The following is a 22247-nucleotide window of genomic DNA, read 5'->3' as shown; positions in this document are numbered from 1 at the left end:
CGCTCACGTACAGCAGCCTCTGCCTGCTCCTGCTCACAGCTGGGGTCATGCTGCAGCTCCACAGACTTGACGAGCGGGGAGCACTCGGTGGCCGGTGAGCGGCCAGAGTCTGCAGAAGAGCCTGCCCTTCTCACTCAGTGATGTCGCCGTTTCCAACGTGAGTCCGACAGTTTGGCAGAATCGACTTCAGGGCGTGCTGTGTGGGTCCGGTGCGTCAGTGATGGAGCGGAGGGTGCCTTCCTTGCTCTGGTGTCCCCTGCTTGTCTGCCAACAGCTCTGGTGTGGCCTTCGGGGCAGTGGGGTGCCTGGTGCCCCTCTGTCCTGCAGCACCAGCAAACAAACCAAGTCATCCTCGTCACGGAAGCGTCACTGCTTCTCCTTCACTGCTGCTTTCTTGCTACTTCGAGGTCTGCCAGGCTAGAGCAGGCTTACTATATCATGTCAAAAACCGCCCGCTCTACTGGCACCAATGCAATGGCTTCGGACATCCCACTCCTGACACCAGTTTAGCACTGGGCGGCCAAGGCATCGCAAGAGCAGAGAAGAACAAGAAAACTTGCTTGATCCATTACAATGTTACCATCCGTTACAATGTCGTGCGCTAAAATGTTCCAGAGTAATCCTGTGCGCAATGAAGCATATATTTTAAACATTTTCCACAAAAGCACCCCTGGTAACCCATAAAACATCGTTGTTATTCACATTTAGACAGAAAACAAAGCGCATATTCGCTAACGCAATTGTATTAAAATGATGTGAGAGGGACATAGGGCTCTCGAAGGAACAAACAGGCACGATTTAATAAGTAATACAAAATAACCTCACGTTAACACCAAACAGCGTAAGCATCCCGTAAGTCCGAAATAACAGAATAAGTTTCCCAGAATTTTTACAACTATTAGAACATCCTGCTGGTCCCTTTTATAAGAAACAAGTTATTCAACCCTGGCACAATAATATTATAGGTGAATCATGGATGACGTATCTGAATTTCAAGTAATCAATCCACCTCATATGGGGAAAGTGAACAACGTTATTAATCTAAGCAATTTACATACTACATACCTTAAGATGGACATTGCTGCCTTAGAAAAGGTGCAATGGAGGACTACGAGAATTATTCCTGGTCTTAGAGGAATGTCTTATGAGGAGAGGTTAGCGGAACTGAATCTGTTTAGCCTTGAGCAAAGGAGACTAAGGGGGGACATGATCCAGGTCTATAAGATTCTAACGGGTCTGGATGCTGTTCAGCCAAATGGTTATTTCAATATTAGTTTAAATACTAGAACTCGTGGCCATAAGTGTAAATTAGCGTGAGAACATTTTAAAACAAATTTGAGTAAGCACTTCTTTACACAGCGTGTAGTTAGAGTATGGAATAGTCTTCCTGCTAGTGTAGCGAAAGCTGAAACCCTGGGTTTCCTTAAATCAGAGCTAGATAAGATTTGAACAACTATGAGCTATTAGTTAAGGTCTCCCCAAATGAGCTTGATGAGCCGAATGGCCTCCTCTCGTTTGTAAATTTCTTATGATCTTATTTATTTATTTATAAAATTTTCCACTTTGGCTGCACATGCAGTGTAAGAGGAGCTGATCCTCCACAGTAAGCAGTAATGTATTCTGAGGCCTGAATGTCAGAAGCCCACGTCTCCTGCTGGTCTTGCTGCTTTTTCCAAAAGTCCCGCTGTGTCTTTAGTATATAATGATATAACGAATTCAGGGGCTGTAATGTATGGGCTTACGCAGGCTGAAGTCCAGGGGCCTCTGACCATGTTAATGAGGTATAACGCATACAGGGGCTGTAATGCACAGGCTTACCCAGGCCGAAGCCCAGGGGCCTCTAACCATGGTAATGTGGTATAACACGTACAGGGGCTGTAATGCACGGGCTTACCCATGCTGAAACCCAAGGGCCCCTGACCATGGTATTGTGGTATAACAAGTACAGTGATGTAATGCATACAGGGTCTGTAATGCATGGGCTTACCCAGGCCGAAACCCAGGGGCCTCTGACGATGTTAATGTGGTATAACGCATACAGGGGCTGTAATGCACAGGCTTACCCAGGCTGAAGCCCAGGGGCCTCTGACAATGTTAATGTGGTATAATGCATACAGGGGCTGTAATGCATGGGCTTACCCAGGCCGAAGCCCAGGGGCCTCTGACCATGTTAATGTGGTATAACGCGTACAGGGGCTGTAATGCACGGGCTTACCCATGCTGAAACCCAGGGGCCTCTAACCATGGTAATGTGGTATAACGCATACAGGGGCTGTAATGCACAGGCTTACCCAGGCTGAAGCCCAGGGGCCCCTGACCATGTTACTGTCCCTCTGAACGCATGTACCTGCCCCCTCAGCACTACTGACTGTTGGCTTTGAATGTGACCATGACTGTGTCTGTGTGCAGTTTGCAGGCTTCCTCTGTTCACATGGCATTTCTCCAGCTTCCAGTGCCCTGCAATGGACCAACGTGCTGTTGAAGGTTTACCTCACTTTACACTGTGTGCTTCCTGCATTAGCATCTACTGTACTAACAATATATATAGCTATCTTAAACCAGAGACAAATCTTTGAGGCGACAAAGCAGTCTGTCTAATATTCATTTATTATGAGAAAAACACAGTATGAATACCTGTTATCTCTAATTCATGCATTTTCTTTTATTACTGTTGAAATGAAGGAGTCTAAGCATTGATTGTTTATTGTATACTTTACAAATGATAATGGTCTGACTATCTGAAGTGCCAAGCATTCAGCCTTGTGGTTTTGTCACTTCCTGTTTAAAGTGTCCACTCCCCCTTCACTCTGTGTGAGAATAGAAACGACAGAGACAGTGAAGGTACAGAGGATGAGGAAGTGAGTGTCAGTCTCCACAGATCTGGGCTCAGTGACACACACACGTATGGATCCTCTGATGCTCCTGTTTCTTCTCATTGCTGGGCTCACAGGTGAGTGTCACTCATTACAGTGGTACTGAGTAGAGATCTCTCTCCTGCTCCTCACACACTGTCAGATACAGTCAGGGGCGGATTAACTTCTCTGGGGCCCCTAAGCTGACATGGGTAGGTGGTCCCCCTAAGTGGGCCACTGGAGAGAGTTTTGGAGCAGAAAGAAAAACGAGAGGGAATTAAAAACAATCGAACCTCAATAATATTGTAATCAAAGCGCTGCGTACCAGCGGTAAAACTTGCTGATCAGGGTGGTGGCAGGAATTTGCTCATGAGGGGTGGGGGATATCACACCAGTCGATCTGTCAGTTAACTTTATTGAACCACTCCCAAGGTTAATCTTGATTTTTTGCATATGTTTGTTTAATTGTGTTCTCTCCACGTCTGTTCACAACTTTGTCTGTCCTGAAAACTGTTGCTAAAAATTCAAATAACATACATGTTGCGATCATTTCAATGATCATATTATGTTATATCCTTAAATGTAACATAAGGAAATTCAATCCACATGGGGCCCCTACTCTTTAAGGGCCCTAGGCAGCGGCCAACCCTTGCTGTACACTCTGCATGTACAGTCAGAAGGTTCTAAACACCCAGCTTTATGTCCTACTGGAGCAGGTCTCTGTTTATCAGGAGTCAAGATCAGCCTCAGGGGTTGAGACTAGACCTGGTTATGTTTCACTTTGCAGCAGGTTTGAAGAGCTAGTTTACCTCTAGCAGGGGGCAGCATGGGGGCCTCACACCTCCAGGCTTGTGGTTTTGATATCCGGCCCAGCTCTCTGTGGGCAGTTTGCATGGTCTCCCTGTATCTATGCTGGTTTCCTCTCAGTTCTCCGGTTTCCTCTCACAGCCCAAAGACACGTGGTTCAGGTGAATTGGTGACTCTAAAAGTGCCCATAGTGACTGCGTGTGAGTGTTTGCCCTGTGACAGACTGGCACCCTGTCCTGGCTGTTCCCCTGCCTTGTGCCTTGTGACAGACTGGCATCCTGTCCTGGCTGTTCCCCTGCCTTGTGCCCTGTGACAGACTGGCATCCTGTCCTGGCTGTTCCCCTGCCTTGTGCCCTGTGACAGACTGGCATCCTGTCCTGGCTGTTCCCCTGCCTTGTGCCCTGTGACAGACTGGCATCCTGTCCTGGTTGTTCCCCTGCCTTGTGCCCTGTGCTGCCTCAGATCAGCTCCATGCTCCCTGTACTGTACTGACCCTGTACTGGATAAGCATGTGCAAGATGGATGGATGAACTAAAATACATGTAGATGCTTTTTGTATGTTAGGTCATGCTGAGTAATTTTTATTTAAATCCATCCATCCATTCATTTTCTGCTGCTCCTTTGGGGTTGGGTTGCAGAGGCAGTAGTCTAAGCAGGGATGCCCAGACCTGACTCTCACCAGCTACTTTCTCCAGCTCCTCTGAGGGATCCCAAGGCGATCCCAGGCCAGCCGAGAGATATAATTTCCCCAGCATGTCCTGGGTCTGCCCAGGGTGTCCCCCCGGTTGGACATGCCTGAAACACATCCCCAGGGAGCCATCCAGGAGGCATCCTAGATAGATGCATGAACTCTACTGGCTCTTTTCGATGCAGAGGAGCAGCGGCTATACTTTGAGCCCCTCCCAAATGTCTGAACTCCTTACCCTATCTCTAAGGCTGAGCCCAGACATCCTAAGGAGATAACCCATTTCTGCCACTTGTATTCTCTAATTTTTTTGGTCACTACCCAGAGCTCATGACCATAGATGAGGGTAGGAATATAGATCAACTGGTAAATCAAGAGCTTCGTCTTCCAGCTCATGTTCCCTCTTCACCACAACAGACCCGTACAGCATCCACATTACTGCCGATGCTGCACTAATCCATCTGCTGATCTCCTGCTCCAGAGATCGAATTTATCGACGGCAAAAATTAGCAATTTGCCGTGCTGCCCTGAATATTTACAAGTTCTTGCCGACAGATACTTGCAGTGCCCTCTTCCTCAGTTGCGTTTGTGCCCTATTGTGTATGTTTAGATCATAATAAAGTCAATAAACTTATTAAATCAAGAACAAATTTTTACTTTTCTGTCGCCATGTACATGATGTCTGGGTTGATAAGCGCATCCCATAATTTTACGTTAGCCACGCCTCCATGGTTAAATTATTCAGAGCGGCTATTCTAGCCAATGCTTACCTCCCTTCGAAACTAATAGCAACATGTTCATAGAATAGGGAGGGTGAGAAGGTTTAGAAGTTCTTTTGAAAGTGAGGCTGTATGGGGGGTATTTTTGGCACATGAACAATCATCGATTTACATCGACGAATACATCCATCCATTGTCCAACCCGCTTATCCTACTGGGTCGCGGGGGGTCCGGAGCCTATCCCAGAAGCAACGGGCACGAGGCAGGGAACAACCCTGGATGGGGGGCCAGCCCATCGCAGGGCACACTCACACACCAGCCACCCACACATGCACACCTAAGGGCAATTTAGCAACGCCAATTAGCCTCAGCATGTCTTTGGACTGTGGGGGGAAACCGGAGTACCCGGAGGAAACCCCACGACGACACGGGGAGAACATGCAAACTCCACGCACATGTGACCCAGGCGGAGACTCGAACCCAGGTCCCAGAGGTGCGAGGCAACAGCACTAACCACTGCACCACCATGCCGCCTCAACGAATACATGTAAAAGTTAAAAACCTGAAGAAAGTCTCCTCTTCACATCTGAAGGCAGCTTGTTAAGGATCTGTTATAAGGCCACAAAGCTCCAATTAAAATGCTTACGAATGATCGGGTGAAAAAAAGAAAGCAGGCTGAGATGACGGCCGCTGCTTCTAAGACCCAGAAAATAACCACAATTTTTAGGTAATTTCGCTGGTTATGCCTGTCTTTCCCAGTCATACCGCATCTATTGTTATGGAAATTATCTGTCATTACTTGACGTTGTAATAATTTATAATAGACTAATTCTACCCCTGCTGCTCCATTCTTCCTTCACTGATGAACAAGACCCCAAGATACTGCTTGGGGCAGCAACTTATCCTCCACCAGGAGCAAGCAATCCCCCCTTTTCTGGTCAGGAACCATTATTCGGCTGAAGAATCCTGTTTCGCCATCAAGTCAGCACACGGAATGCCAGCACACTTACACGCCATGAGAACTACATTTATGAATAAAACATAACATAAATACATCGATGATATACACGGTACATGACAATAAGATAAATGAAAACTACAAAAATGGCACATAGCACAAAATGAAATAAAGCAACAAATACCTCGTTGGCCACTTGTCACAAGTCCCTTAAAGTCCTTTTAAACATTGGTGTTACCTTCCATCATCAATATGTACAAAGTTTAACACAATTTTACAGAGTGCCATGCAATACATCTGCTCCCTGTACCATCCATGAGGAAGACAAAAGAAAAAAAAATTACGCAGGTCACTGAATGCAGCAGCGCATTCTTGAGAGGTTTGTTGTATTTTAACTCTTAAATGCATTTACTAAACATAACATATCTTTTTTATCCTTACATTCAATGAATGATTTTATATAAATCATTCATTAAATGCAAATTATCAATTTGCATTTAAACAGACATTTACGCAACAACACCCCCCACAGTACCACGAAGGACACAATTGTATGCCTTTTCCTCTGCCTCTGCTCTGCCCGCGCCCGGCCCGCAGGGGGCCGCCGCCTCTGCTCTGCCTGCGCCTGGCCCACAGGGGGCCAGGCCTTTTGACTTTGCCCCTGCATCTCCGCCCAAGACCGTCCTGGCCCCAAGCCCCAAGATCCAGACTCCTACCTCCACCCAAGCGGACCTTTCATGGCGCTGGTGGAGGTCCAGCAGAGGGTCAGGCCGGTTCTCTGTCTCCCGAAAGGGGAGACGGGGACACACTAGGCGGTCCAACCGCCTAGACGCAATCCCTTCCTTGTCACCCTCTGGTCCTAGTTCCCGTCCTCATCCTGCAGTCCCTTCCTTGTCACCCTCTGATCCCAGTTCCCGTCCTCATCCTGCAGTCCCTTCCTCGCCGTCACCCTCCAGTCCCCCTCCTGCAGTCCCTTCCACCTCGCCCTCCAATCGGCCACCAGGCCCACGCCCTACCCATCCTTTCCCTTTTCTGTTTCCTGGCCAGTTTCCCCAACAAGTCCCATATCTGCCCTGCCCTTTCAGTTCATCTGCCCCGTTTCGGTCCCAGTCCCATGTCCCTGGTCCTGTTCCTCAGTGTCCGCGTCCATTTGTTCCTGGTCCCCAAGTTCTTCCCTCGTCTGGTCTTCTTGTCCCAGCTCCTGGTGTCTGCTCTGTCTGTTTTTGTTCCCCTCTTGTCCGAGTTCTTGGTTCTGTCTGTCCAGTTCCTTGGTTTTCGTTAGTGGGTTCCCTGTCTTGTTCTACGTCCTAGTCCTGTCCGCCCGTTCTCTGTGGCCCTGGCAGTGCCCTTGGGTGCGCGTCCGGTGTCCGCGCGTTCGGTGGGGGGTACTGTCAGGGTCAGCCCCTGCTGTGGTCCTTCCGTGTCCCTTCCCCGTTTGACCAGCAGGCATTGCTGGTCATCCCGTCCTTCATGTTTGTCTTTGAGTTTCTCCTGTTACCTGTCTGGTCTTGTGGCTCAATGTGTAGAGCATGTGGTTGTCTGTGTACCCTTCTGTCTTGAGTACCCTTCCGTCCTATGTTTGAATCCTGCCTCCTGTTTTTGTATTTTGCTCCCTAGTATTTCAGTTGAGTTTGTCTAGTTATTGTATTTGGTGATTTTGTATATGGTTTTTGGTTTTGTTCCTTGTGCCCTCTGCTTGTGTCTTTACCTGTTTAGATTCCCCAGTGTTAGTTTCTGTTTCCTTGGTTAGTTATTAGTTTCCCTGTTTTCAGTTCCTTTTGAGTTCATTAGTTTCACCGGTGCCCTCTTTCCTTGGTTTTGTTAATTAGCCTCACCTGTCCTGTGTTAGTCTCGTTACCCATTAGTATTTTAGTTCCTGCCTGTGTTCAGTTCCCCAGTGGTTCATTGTTGATTGGTCTATGAGTGTGTTATTGCTTGTCTTGGTTAGATCTGTGTCCTGTGTTTTCCTTCCTGGTTTTTGTTTTGTAATATTTAGTCTTAGTTTATTCCCCTTAGTGTTTGACCCCCCGTGGTCCTTTTGGTTTTGTGTTTATAGTGTTTTCTGTTTTATTTAGTAAACCCTGTTTTGTTTTCCTGGAGCCACAAGTGGGTCGTCCGCCCTTTTTGTGCCTGCCTGATCCCTCGATCCCGTGCCCGAGCCCCCCGCTTTCATGACAGATCACCGATAATCAGACACAGGAAAAAACGCTCAAACTCAGGGCATACCATGAAGATCTCGCACAGATAAGAAAATCGATTTGCCAAATATAGCAAAACAAGGAACAGCTGAGAAAAGGGTGTCTGAGACCGGAGCAACCGGTAAAACTAGAAAAACTGGACAACAGGGCGCGAAGTCTTGGGGAAGTCCTATCGGTCAGAATCCTTGGGGGGGGGGGCGTGGCTGAGATGGCAATGGGGATTCTCCAGCGCGATCCATGACACCTAACTATATCCCCAGTTGAGGTCAACAGTTCTCCATCCCTGCCGAAAACAGCATGGATAAAGCCTTGTTAACCCACCCCCCGAGTCACCTGACGGTTTGCCAGAATCATTTCAAAGCCGACCAAATTTCCTTCTCCTTAGCCTCACCAAACTCCTCCCATACCCGAGTTCAACAACTTCAACAACTGCTGAAGCCACATTCTGCTTGGCCTGCTGGTACCTGGCAGCTGCGTCAGGAGCCCCAAAAGCCATCCAAGCTTGGGAGGCCTCCTTCTTCAGCCTGACAGCTGGACTTCATATTTGTTCACTAACATTTTGCCCGGACTACCTTAAATCTGACAAGTTACCCTGATAAACCAGTAACCCCGCTTTGAAGTACAGGCTTCAGGTCTTTGGCTGAACGTTATGGTTTAAGCCTGGCTGTTGAGCTCAGGTGACAGAAACGCCCCTTCACAGCAGCATTTATTTGTTTATCAAAGTCAATGATGAATCAAAAATGATACCAAGATTTTTAGTAAGTTTTCTGAAATATTCAGAAATATTCGTAATTGTTCATTGTGACCATGAACAGACCCTTGCTTTCATTAATCTGGAGGAAAGTCATTGCTTTCCTGTTCTTAATATCCTCAAGACAGTCAGAAAGGGCCGTCAGAGAGCAGCAGTCACCAGGTTTTAATGGCAGATAGAGCTGCGTATCACCGGCATAGCAATGATATTTTACATTATAACGTTCGCAAATAGAGCCCAAAGGAAACATGTCTAGAGGGAACAGGAGAGGGCCTGTATCACAGGGTTGCATGAGTGGAAAATCCGGGCTACAATCGTGCAGAGTGAACTTAGCTTTAGAGATACTGTGATGTGAAAAATGTGAGTTCAGATGCTTGTTTTCACCACATGTGCTGACAATGTGTCCGCAGTGAGCTGGGTGTCAGGACTGAGTGGAGGATCTGTCACCATCCCATGTTTCTATGGTGACAGATATAAAACACATGTGAAATACTGGTGCAGAGGATATAATAGGGATTCATGTCCTCCCATAGTACACAGTGACTCTCCTTTCAGTCAGAAAGGAAGGACATATTTTAGAAAATATTATACTTTCATATTCTAAGACATTATTTATGTAGAACAGGTTCCACATTTCATTCAATATATATGATAAATGAGACCTGGGAGAAATAACAGTGTCAGTTTAAGTGGGTTAATTCAGGGGGTAAAATGTGATAAGTCTGACAGCTATAGACTCTGACACCTACTCATATGGTTTGAAGAGCAGAAGAGCTTCAGATGTTGGACATATGGTGCACCTGTCAGTCACTGATGGTATGATGCCCATCATATAAAAATGTATATGTATGAAGTTTACATAAATTTAAGCTGGAAAAGGGGGGTTTTCTATGCAAATTATGGAGCTAATTGATTGGTTAATCTTTTAGTGAAGTGTGTTTCCCAATGCAATGGTACTTAGTAAAACCAAGAATGAATTAAAGTGAATTAGAGTAACCTACAGTGGGCTGGTTCTGACTCTTTATTAATATGTGTATAAATGGTGTAAGAGGGAGTGAGAGTTAATCAGCTTGGTAATTTTCATACTGTCCCTACAGGTGTGTCCACAGTGAAAAGGGTGTCTGTACAGGGAGGAGGATCTGTCACCATCCCATGTTTCTATGAGGACAGATATAAAACTAATGTGAAATACTGGTGCAGAGGGTATTATAGCAATTCATGTCCTCCCATAGTACGTACTGACGTTCCACAGGAGGGTAAAATATCAATTAGAGATGATCCTGACCAGCGAGTCTTCACTCTGACAATCAACAATTTGACACCTGGGGACTTTGATTGGTACTCCTGTGGTGTGGAGATCAGTGGAGTCTTAGATGTTGGAGATCGGATTTACCTGTCAGTCACTGATGGTAAGATGTCTGTACTACAGACTGTAGCCAATGAGATGCACAGTATGTAACATGTCATTCAGTCAGAAAGGAAGGACATTAACACAAATACTGAAGGATGAAATTTAAATATTTTTAATTATTATGATATTGAACAGCTTCCACATTTTAATTTTATTGTGTATGTTAAATGAGACCTGGGAGAAGTAACAGTGTCACTTCAAATGAGCTAATTCAGGGGGTTAGATATGATAAGTAATATGTTAATAAATGTCTGTTAGACAATCATTAAAATAAACATATTTTCACTGAATCATATTATTAAATATTTTATTACTGTGTAAATATCACTGTGTTTATTCCTAATACATGTGTTCAGGTTCCCCAGAGCTGTCAGTGGACAAACAGGAGGTGACAGGTGTGGAAGGAGACCGTGTCAGTGTTCAGTGTCGCTATGGAAACAATCAAAGTCAGGTGATGTGGTGCAAGATCAGGGGCTCCTGTGCATCAGAGGGATCTGGGAGTTTGGATGGGAGACCTGTCCTGATCAGGGATGACACAATAAATAAAGTCTTCAGTGTGACAATGAAAGGATTGGAGAGGAAGGACACAGGCTGGTATTGGTGTGCTGCTGGAAACCTGCAGATTCCAGTTCATATTACCGTCAATCAGACAACTTCAACCGCCACCAGTACTGAACGTAAGTAACTGATTTAAATCTGGCTGTTGTTACGTGCTGAAATACGGCACGGAACGGAGACAGAGGAGCGGGAGTCCAGGAATTCGGGGAAACAAAGGAGTTTATTGGGGAAACGAGAGCAGTACGGGGGAGACAGTCAGGCACACAGGACAGACGGGCAGTAACATCGATGACAGGACTGGGGGAAGACAAACAGGGAAGTACACCAGACTACATTGAACGAAACTAGACACAGCCAGTGACATGGGGATTCCGCACGGGGCAGCGAGGGAGGGGGCGTGGCACACGTGGATCAGACGAGCGGGGCATGACAGCTGTGAATTAATTATGCTTTAGTAGATAAATAGAAAATAAATGCTAAATGACCCCAACAGTTTCACTCATGAAGGGGATCTGTGTTTTTTGGTGGGATAATCAATGGGGGGAGGGGGGCTGTGTTTACCAGAGTATTACCAAGAAACACCAGGGTGAATCAAGTAACTGAAGTCACAGAAAAACAGAAGTATGAATAAAAAATTCCATAATAATATCTTAGTTAATCCCTAAGAAATGAGGGATATTTATCAGATGTTGTTGATTAGGGTTATTTACTGAGATTATAATTTTTATGCGGGTGACACAGTGACCCAGTAGGTGGCGCTGTTGCTTCACACCTCTATGTTTAGGGGATTGAATCTGGTTTCTGCTCTGTGTGTGTGGAGTCTGCATGTTCTCCATGTGCTGTGTGGGTTCCTTCCCACAGTCCAGAGATATGCAGGCTAATTGGTGTCTCTAATAGAGAGAGTGTGTCTATGTGGCCTGCGACACACTGGTATTCTGTCCAGGATGTACTCCATCCCTGTGCCCTGTCCTGCCTGGGATCGGCTCCAGGCCCCACACCCCTGACCAGGAGGAGCAGTTAGAAGATAGATGGGTAGATGGGTGTAGTTTTTTGTGTCTGTATGAATGTATTGAAAGATTAACTTACATATCAGCATTTCCTCTAATACAGCTCTGATGACCTCATGCAATATAGGTCCAGCTCTTTATAAAATAAATAAATGTCTGATCTGTATGTTATACCTGGTCGCTGTACTGAACACTCAGGATTCATCGACTTCTAGTTTATGGTGTATCTGTTTTGTATGACAAATATCACTCAAGCTTTTACTTTATTTAATTAAAGAATACTCCAATACAGATGATGTACTTACTGCCCCCTGCTGACCATCTTGATATGAGTCAGTTCAGTCAGAATCAGTTTTATCAGCCAAGTTCACATGTATACTAAGATTGTGACATGGTGTATTTGATCCTAATAAACATTAAAACAAAAACTAAGGCTAAGGGGGCGAGGAGGGGATAAGTTATAAAGATAAGCAAAACAAATTATGTAATTTAAATAAATTTAAACATAGAGTGAAGTGCCCAGATGCAGTATACAGTGGCAGAGTGCGGATCAGGTGTTGAGCAGTGCAGCCGTTCGTAGGAGGAAGCTGTTCTCGTGTCTTTATGTCGTGGTTCTGATGGATCAGAACCGTCCCCCAGAGGAGAGAACTTGGAAGAGTTCATGGCCAGGGTGGGAGGGGTCGGGGATGATCTCACCAGGTCGCCTTTTTGTTCTTGGGGGGTTGAGGCTGCAGCCAATGAGCTTCTCTGCTGCTCAGATGACACTCTGCAGCCTCCCGATGTCTTATATGAATTAAGATTAATTGTTTACCGCTATATTAACAGCATGTAACACATGTACAATAACATAACCTAAATGTATTGTTCTGCATACAAGCAGCTAATCTGCTGAATATATTTCATTATTTTTATTTTACTTTCAGAAATGACTTTATCTTAGGAATCTTTACTTACTGACAGATCAGTGTTTTTTATTTTTTAAATTATCCTTTCTCCTCTTTCCGCTGCTGTTCTTTGGCACACGATGAAGATGAAGGGAATAATGAAAATCTGAGGTAAGCATTCAGCAGCATTTACAGTAATGTGGGGGTCCAGCTAGCAGCATTTACCTGCTCACACAGTCAAGGGAAACTGCCATTATAATTATGAGAATAAGAATATTGTTTTTGTTTTTTTTTTCATAACTATAATGTACTTGAGATGGCATCCCATCCAGGCTGAGCCCCTGCCTTGTTCCCTGTGCTGCTGGGGATAGATTGCAGGCCTGTTTGGAAGATGGATGGAATTTTTCAGAATAGTATAACACGTTATGTATTGACCATAATAAAACTGGCAATTAAAATCCTCTTTGTTAATGTCTCCTGTTCCTCACATACAGCCTGTGTAATAGTACAGATGTGGCTGAACCATGTTACTATAAAGCATGTAAGACTTTACTGTTCAGATCCACCCTCTTATTCAGCTCCTTGGTCCAGCTGGCTCTGTATGTAGGACTGGGCTTATTGGTGCTGCTGTTGATGGTTATAATTCTGTCAGAGTAGATTCACTGCATTGTTCTTCAGGTTTAAATGTGATACGTGTGACTGACAGACACACTGATGTATTATATGTCTGACAGGTGGGAGCAGGTTCTGGATGCTGTACTGAAAGCTGGGACTGGTGTGTTGTATCTGATTTGCACCATCATCGCCATTCAGCTGCACTGGAGCTCCTGTAGAAAGAGGGGAACCAATCAGAGAGAAGCAGTAGGAGGGGCCAATACAAACCATGGGTCTTAAGGAATTTTGATTAAGTATACAAGTTCATTAATGCTATTTAAAATGATTTACAAACTCCCTCTATTTGTGTAAATACATAAACGTAATTAAATAAAGGAATTGTGTAGTGGGACCTGAGTAACCACAGCTTTGTATTTTGCTGCCACCTACTGGTTCAGTTCACACCTTTGTCTTTCATTATGTTCAACTTTCGCTTGGCTGTTTTAACATCTAATGATAGGTTGATAGTGAAAGCGACTTTGAACCTTATTGCACTGCATATTAATTCTGAAATATAAATTTTTCTGATTTAATAAACACTTTTATGGAGGGAAATCCCGGGTATTTTTCAAAAGGAATTGCAAATTGCGTTTTCCATATGTGGACGCATACAGTGTGACATAATTCAAATGCAATTGCAAATTTTGCATTACCGTTTGCTTTTTCCCTTTCGCGAACGGACACTGACTGCCAAATTTCAAATGAAAAAGCAAACTCCATTTGCAGTTGCATTTCCCATGTCTTACAAGTTATGAGCCTGTCATATTTAAATAGCAAAATCTATTACCACGTCTGCTTTTTCACTTTCTTTGCGTCGCGTATGTAGCCTGCCAAAACTCAAACGCAATCGCAATTCATTTTGCATTTGAATTTCCGACGCATTACACGGAAACCTGTCAATCAGCGTCAGGGGTGGGTCTATACTGTGGGGCGTGATTGTATGGGGAGTGACGTCACTCGCAGTCCACGACCAAGAGGGGGAAATTTGAGCAATGGAGGTGATCGGTGAAATTGTAATACAATTTTTAAACTATATCTTTGACTAAATGTATACCCTTGTAATACAATTTTTAAACTATATCTTTGACTAAATGTATACCCTTGTAATACAATTTTTAAACTGTATCTTTGTCAAAATGTATACCTTTGTAATAAAATAAAAAAAAAAGTTGAATAGACAAAATGTATATGTACATGCTCAGCAGGGTGGCCGAGTGGTTAAGGCGTTGGACTTAAGATCCAATGGATCATAAACATTTACCCCAGCTACAATGGATCTTAAAGATTCAAAAACTCATAACAGAGTTGTTAAAATCTTATCTAGCTCTGATTTAAAGGAACCCAAGGATTCAGCTTGCACTACGTTATCAGGAAGACTATTCCATACTCTGACTACACGCTGTGTAAAGAAGTGCTTCCTTAAATCCAGTTTGAAATGTTCTCCCGCTAATTTCCACCTATGCCCACGAGTTCTTGTATTTTAACTAATGCTGAAGTAACTATTCGGTTGAACAGCATCCAAACCTGTTAGAATCTTATAGACCTGGATCATGTCCCCCCTCAGTCTCCTTTGCTTGAGGCTGAACAGATTTAGCTCAACTAACCTTTCCTCGTATGACATTCCTCTAAGACCAGGAATCATTCTTGTGGCCCTACGCTGCACCTTTTCTAAGGCCGCAATGTCCTTTTTAAGATATGGTGACCAAACCTGCACACAGTATTCTAGGTGAGGTCTCACCAAGGAATTGTATAATAAGGTTGGGAATTCCTATGTGGTATTCAGTCTAGCCCTGAGTCTGGGGCTATATTATGGTCTCCTCCCAATATCACTTTATCTGTATTATATGTTATTTTCCATTCATTTATTTGTTGGCTTAATTTTGCATAAAAGTTTGCATGAATTTCTTGGTTGTTATATCCGTAAATGCATGTCAAAATATAACGTTTATCATTCCACTCGACTATCACCATTAACCAGTGGCCTTCTGTATCTCCTTTTGGAACAATTATGTTGCCCGAAAACCTATTAAATAATATCATGACTCCTGCTGAGTGTAATGTTCTGTGTGCAAAGAAGGCATAATCCCCCCATTGAATTTGCCAGAATATTTCAAGTCATAACAGAATGAGTCTCTTGTAAAAAAACACATTGTGATTTTTGATCCTTACAATAAAAAAAAATAGCTTTCCGCGTTGTACTGTTATTCAAACCCCTGACATTTAGCGATATAAAAGAAATTATGGTTGTTCTAAATGCGCTTTACTGTGTTTCTTCTTTTATGCAGGAATGAACATGTTGTCCTTAATAACATCATATCAAAAATACATAGAAAAACAACAATTTGAACTTAAACCCCTTTTAACAGTTAAATCACTTAAACTTTCACCCAGCAGGATTTATACTAACATAGAATGCTTATATAAGAAACCTGAGTGTTTGCTTTCGTAAACTTAAATATATCTTACCATATTATTGAATTTTGCTCTGTTAAAAAAAAGGGGTGCCTAGGTGTTTACTTACTAAGCTGATAGTTAGGGGTCAACTTTACGTCCATCAATGAGTGCATATCCTTCCCTTAGAGACGTCTTCTTCCCGTTTCTCCTGGCTTCTTGCACCTTGGGCCAAAGCTTAGCATGAGCCTCACGATCCTCCTTTGAGAAGTCCTCCTTAAACTGGATGTTCATCTCTCTGCACACTCTTGCCTCTCTCGATCTTCTCCAAACTTCGTCACGAACAGTTCTCAAGGCAAACTGAATGATTATAGGTCTGGGCATCTTGTTGGTAGCTGCATCGTTCTTCTTCCCCAAGCGGTGCACCATGTCCACTGAATCATACAGTTTCTCCACCGACACCGGGATTACTCTTGTAAGCATGGTTCGAATTACGGGGGGTACTGGGGGGGTACAGTACCCCCCGATCAAGACCCAGAGCCCCCCCCAAAGAGACAAAAATAGCAGTTTGGGAGGGTCTTAAGATTATTCTTTTGTTGTAAAAAAAAAAAAGAAAGAAAGATAACCTCACCTTGTAGGAAAATTTTATGTAAAACGATTTCAGACACGACAAAAGCAGCCAGTCATTCATTCTCATTGAGTGACCTCTTCATTGTGTTTCTGTCATGGTACTGTTTGTCGTGCATTGGTAAATGTAAGTAGCCAGCAGAAGTCTAGCCCGTTGAAAATCTGTTATTTTACAACCTTCATTTCTTCGTTTAAGTGTTTCATCTACTAATGCAAGCTGACGTCTTTATAAGTTGAATTACTTACCATTGTCCTTCTGAGGCCGGTACAGTCAACGTTAGTCAATTTAACTAGCAAGATAAGCTAAGTTCTCTATTTAAAACAGGCTTATTTGGTGAGGTAAAATCGATCATGGTCATTTTCCAAGGAGATGAACTCCCTATGTTTTCATTCTCATTTTATCATGAATAAATGAGGACAGTGCAGGAAAGTGAGCAGGCAGCAGGGAGATGGCAGGATGAGAACAGTGAGCAGGCAGCAGGGAGATGGCAGGATGAGGACAGTGAGCAGGAAGCAGGGAGATGGCAGGATGAGGACAGTGAGCAGGCAGCAGGGAGATGGCAGGATGAGGACAGTGTGCAGGCAGCAGGGAGATGGCAGGATGAGGACAGTGTGCAGGCAGCAGGGAGATGGCAGGATGAGGACAGTGTGCAGGCAGCAGGGAGATGGCAGGATGAGGACAGTGAGCAGGCAGCAGGGAGATGGCAGGATGGGGACAGTGAGCAGGCAGCAGGGAGATGGCAGGATGAGGACAGTGAGCAGGCAGCAGGGAGATGGCAGGATGAGGACAGTGTGCAGGCAGCAGGGAGATGGCAGGATGACGACAGTGAGCAGGCAGCAGGGAGATGACAGGATGAGGACAGTGTGCAGGCAGCAGGGAGATGGCAGGATGAGGACAGTGTGCAGGCAGCAGGGAGATGGCAGGATGAGGACAGTGTGCAGGCAGCGGGGAGATGGCAGGATGAGGACAGTGTGCAGGCAGCAGGGAGATGGCAGGATGAGGACAGTGCAGGAAAGTGAGCAGGCAGCAGGGAGATGACAGGATGAGGACAGTGAGCAGGCAGCAGGGAGATGGCAGGATGAGGACAGTGTGCAGGCAGCAGGGAGATGGCAGGATGAGGACAGTGCAGGAAAGTGAGCAGGCAGCAGGGAGATGACAGGATGAGGACAGTGAGCAGGCAGCAGGGAGATGGCAGGATGAGGACAGTGTGCAGGCAGCAGGGAGATGGCAGGATGACGACAGTGAGCAGGCAGCAGGGAGATGGCAGGATGAGGACAGTGTGCAGGCAGCAGGGAGATGGCAGGATGACGACAGTGAGCAGGCAGCAGGGAGATGGCAGGATGAGGACAGTGTGCAGGCAGCAGGGAGATGGCAGGATGAGGACAGTGTGCAGGCAGCAGGGAGATGGCAGGATGAGGACAGTGAGCAGGCAGCAGGGAGATGGCAGGATGAGGACAGTGAGCAGGCAGCAGGGAGATGGCAGGATGAGGACAGTGTGCAGGCAGCAGGGAGATGGCAGGATGACGACAGTGAGCAGGCAGCAGGGAGATGGCAGGATGAGGACAGTGTGCAGGCAGCAGGGAGATGGCAGGATGAGGACAGTGTGCAGGCAGCGGGGAGATGGCAGGATGAGGACAGTGTGCAGGCAGCAGGGAGATGGCAGGATGAGGACAGTGCAGGAAAGTGAGCAGGCAGCAGGGAGATGACAGGATGAGGACAGTGAGCAGGCAGCAGGGAGATGGCAGGATGAGGACAGTGTGCAGGCAGCAGGGAGATGGCAGGATGAGGACAGTGTGCAGGCAGCAGGAAGATGGCAGGATGAGGACAGTGAGCAGGAAGCAGGAAGATGGCAGGATGAGGACAATGTGCAGGCAGCGGGGAGATAGCAGGATGAGGACAGTGTGCAGGCAGCAGGAAGATGGCAGGATGAGGACAGTGAGCAGGCAGCAGGGAGATGGCAGGATGAGGACAGTGAGCAGGAAGCAGGAAGATGGCAGGATGAGGACAATGTGCAGGCAGCGGGGAGATAGCAGGATGAGGACAGTGTGCAGGCAGCAGGAAGATGGCAGGATGAGGACAGTGAGCAGGCAGCAGGAAGATGGCAGGATGAGGACAGTGTGCAGGCAGCAGGAAGATGGCAGGATGAGGACAGTGAGCAGGCAGCAGGGAGATGGCAGGATGAGGACAGTGAGCAGGAAGCAGGAAGATGGCAGGATGAGGACAATGTGCAGGCAGCGGGGAGATAGCAGGATGAGGACAGTGTGCAGGCAGCAGGAAGATGGCAGGATGAGGACAGTGAGCAGGCAGCAGGAAGATGGCAGGATGAGGACAGTGTGCAGGCAGCAGGAAGATGGCAGGATGAGGACAGTGTTCAGGCAGCAGGGAGATGGCAGGATGAGGACAGTGTTCAGGCAGCAGGGAGATGGCAGGATGAGGACAGTGTGCAGGCAGCAGGAAGATGGCAGGATGAGGACAGTGTTCAGGCAGCAGGGAGATGGCAGGATGAGGACAGTGTGCAGGCAGCAGGGAGATGGCAGGATGAGGACAGTGTGCAGGCAGCAGGAAGATGGCAGGATCAGGACAGTGTGCAGGCAGCAGGAAGATGGCAGGATGAGGACAGTGAGCAGGCAGCAGGGAGATGGCAGGATGAGGACAGTGAGCAGGAAGCAGGAAGATGGCAGGATGAGGACAATGTGCAGGCAGCGGGGAGATAGCAGGATGAGGACAGTGTGCAGGCAGCAGGAAGATGGCAGGATGAGGACAGTGAGCAGGCAGCAGGAAGATGGCAGGATGAGGACAGTGTGCAGGCAGCAGGAAGATGGCAGGATGAGGACAGTGTTCAGGCAGCAGGGAGATGGCAGGATGAGGACAGTGTTCAGGCAGCAGGGAGATGGCAGGATGAGGACAGTGTGCAGGCAGCAGGAAGATGGCAGGATGAGGACAGTGTTCAGGCAGCAGGGAGATGGCAGGATGAGGACAGTGTTCAGGCAGCAGGGAGATGGCAGGATGAGGACAGTGTGCAGGCAGCAGGGAGATGGCAGGATGAGGACAGTGTTCAGGCAGCAGGGAGATGGCAGGATGAGGACAGTGTGCAGGCAGCAGGGAGATGGCAGGATGAGGACAGTGTGCAGGCAGCAGGGAGATGGCAGGATGAGGACAGTGTGCAGGCAGCAGGGAGATGGCAGGATCAGGACAGTGTGCAGGCAGCAGGAAGATGGCAGGATGAGGACAATGTGCAGGCAGCGGGGAGATGGCAGGATGAGGACAGTGTGCAGGCAGCAGGAAGATGGCAGGATGAGGACAGTGAGCAGGCAGCAGGAAGATGGCAGGATGAGGACAGTGTGCAGGCAGCAGGAAGATGGCAGGATGAGGACAGTGTTCAGGCAGCAGGGAGATGGCAGGATGAGGACAGTGTTCAGGCAGCAGGGAGATGGCAGGATGAGGACAGTGTGCAGGCAGCAGGAAGATGGCAGGATGAGGACAGTGTGCAGGCAGCAGGAAGATGGCAGGATGAGGACAGTGAGCAGGACCAAAAGGTGAGTTAGAAATTAGACTGTACTTCTACTGTATCATCAAGACATATATTAGCCTAATAGGTAAATATGTATTTCTGAAGGCTGTTGGAGCTGGGGGGACTGAGAGGGCAGGAATAACACCAGACTGCTGGACCAGACCAGGCTGTTTGTAAATGTATAGGCTTATTACTTTTACTAGTATACTTCTCCTAGGATAATTCCTGGGAGTTATCAAAACCAAGTTCTTTTGGATAGGGATAAGGATAATGAGATCTTCTGTATTGATTCTCATTGTGTCACATGTTGTTACGCTCCAGTCTAGGGTTGGAGCCTAACAAAATGAAAGGGAAGGAGGGATTGGGAAGGACAAGACAACCAGGAGTAGAAGAAGGGAACACGTGACACAGAGGAAGTCATTTTATCGTTCTTTATAGTTTTTCACAGACACTAGGTGTAACGAACGTCAGGAATGACAAAGGCCAAAGAAAAACACATCTAACGAAAACAACCACAAGTTAATCCCAAGTGAACACAACAAAAAGGTGAAACGAAACAACAATGCCTAAGCCTATATCCCTAACCAAACAAACAGTAATCCCCACATTTACCAAGAAACAAACAAGGCAGACATTCCTTACACACCCCTAGTGGAACACGCAAACACACAGCCGAAGCGACAGTATCTAGAGGGGAGATCAAAGAGGCGAAAGTTCAAAACCAAGCAGATAGTCAAAACCAGGGCGAAGGTACAATAAGGGACGAGGCGAAAATCGGAAACCAAGAACAAAAGCAGTCATACACGAGCAGTCACACCAAAAACAAAGCGAATTAAGAGCGAGCTAGCAGGCGAGAAGCAAGCAGCGGGCAGATGAAGTGATGAAGCTGCAGCCTCTTCAGCCGACTAACCGAAAACTGATCCAAAGGCAAGGGAGGCGGGGCCAGGTCCAGAAGGCGGAGTCGAGGGAGCGGTTGACCAATGGGCGAGTGGGCAGGACGTCCTGTAGGCATCCTCCTGAACTTACGGCACGTACCCGAAACTTACGGCACGTATCTCCCTTACGGCACGTACTTTCCTTATGGCACGTAACACATGTTCAGAGCATGACCGTGTGTTGCATACGTTAGTAAACACCCCTAGCGCATCTTGCAATCTTAACATTGATCCTGGTGGCGACTATTCATATTGACGCGGTAGCAGACCGTAATGGTCATAGAAGTGTTATGAAGGCAGTACTCCCCAATTATGGAGGGGTAATTCGCACTCTGCTTGTAAGGATGCCGATCACAGTCTCTCTTGTATCCTCTTTGTCTTTTTCATGAAGGCCCATTAGTCTAATATTCCATTTTCTCTTATACCTGGCTTGCTCCAAGCACAGTTGCTTTAGTGACGCATTCTCTTTTTTCAGCAGCAATATTTCTTCCTTCACTTTGCATATTTCTTCTTTATTTTCTCTCACTGCTTGTGTATTATACCTTCAAATGCTTTCAATCTGTCATTTTGTTCATCAAAACTCTTTATCAAAAGTTGAATTGCATTTAGGATGTTTTCATTTGTAATCTCACCCAGCTTGCTCCTCCCATCTTCCTGCTTCGGTTTCATTTTTTTGGGGTTTGGGCTGGGGAGTAGAGGGTGACACGGGAGTGAATTTTCAAACCACTCCCGTCCCACTCCCACAAAAAAAATCCCATCCCATCCCAATCCCATAAAAAAACTGAGGGAAAATCCCGTCCCGTCCCAATCACAGAAGAATGACTCCCATTCCCTCCCACTCACATGCTGTTTTCTGTTTAGCTGGAATCTGTCACAGTAAAAAAATAGAGTACAGATCACAGCATGCCCAGCTTAGTTGAATAAAAATCCAAAATGTAATTTATTTTATTGAACTGAAAGTCATCTTAACAATGCAGTGTGTTTCATGTTGAATTTTAGGCAAATCATCCATCCATCCATAAACACATGCACACACACACATTATATAAACACATATTATAATTTTCACTGAATTTCTATTACGATGGAGTCCCACTATCTCCCTTGTAGCCAGGACCCGGTTCACCAATTTCCATTCAAGAATATAATAAACTGTAACTGTTATGTAGTCCGTGTTTGTTCTTTCTTCTGCCCATAGGTCAGTTGTAACAGCGCAGTCTGGGCACTAAAGGAATAGAATATCATGTAAATGATATTTAAGACTTTGCAGGATCTTACATTAACATATACATCTTTCT

General features: G+C 46.0%; 1 protein-coding gene across 1 annotated transcript in view; it reads left to right on the top strand.

The window, feature by feature from the left end:
- Positions 1 to 14609, top strand: part of LOC140588649 (CMRF35-like molecule 6) — a 44896-nt gene extending 30287 nt beyond the window's left edge. The window contains exons 2-6 of the mRNA XM_072710473.1: positions 2822 to 2950; positions 10068 to 10379; positions 10738 to 11058; positions 12977 to 13001; positions 13565 to 14609. Coding sequence (XP_072566574.1) covers positions 2905 to 2950; positions 10068 to 10379; positions 10738 to 11058; positions 12977 to 13001; positions 13565 to 13724 — 864 coding nt within the window. The 5' untranslated portion in view covers positions 2822 to 2904 and the 3' untranslated portion in view covers positions 13725 to 14609. The remainder of the gene's footprint in view (positions 1 to 2821; positions 2951 to 10067; positions 10380 to 10737; positions 11059 to 12976; positions 13002 to 13564) is intronic.
- The last annotated feature ends 7638 nt before the right edge of the window (positions 14610 to 22247 follow it).

Source organism: Paramormyrops kingsleyae, chromosome 4 (genome assembly GCF_048594095.1).
Source record: "Paramormyrops kingsleyae isolate MSU_618 chromosome 4, PKINGS_0.4, whole genome shotgun sequence".
In the NCBI taxonomy this organism is placed as follows: Eukaryota; Metazoa; Chordata; class Actinopteri; order Osteoglossiformes; family Mormyridae; genus Paramormyrops; species Paramormyrops kingsleyae.
Note: the sequence above shows the minus strand (reverse complement) of the source record. Positions and strands in the feature narration are given on the sequence as shown.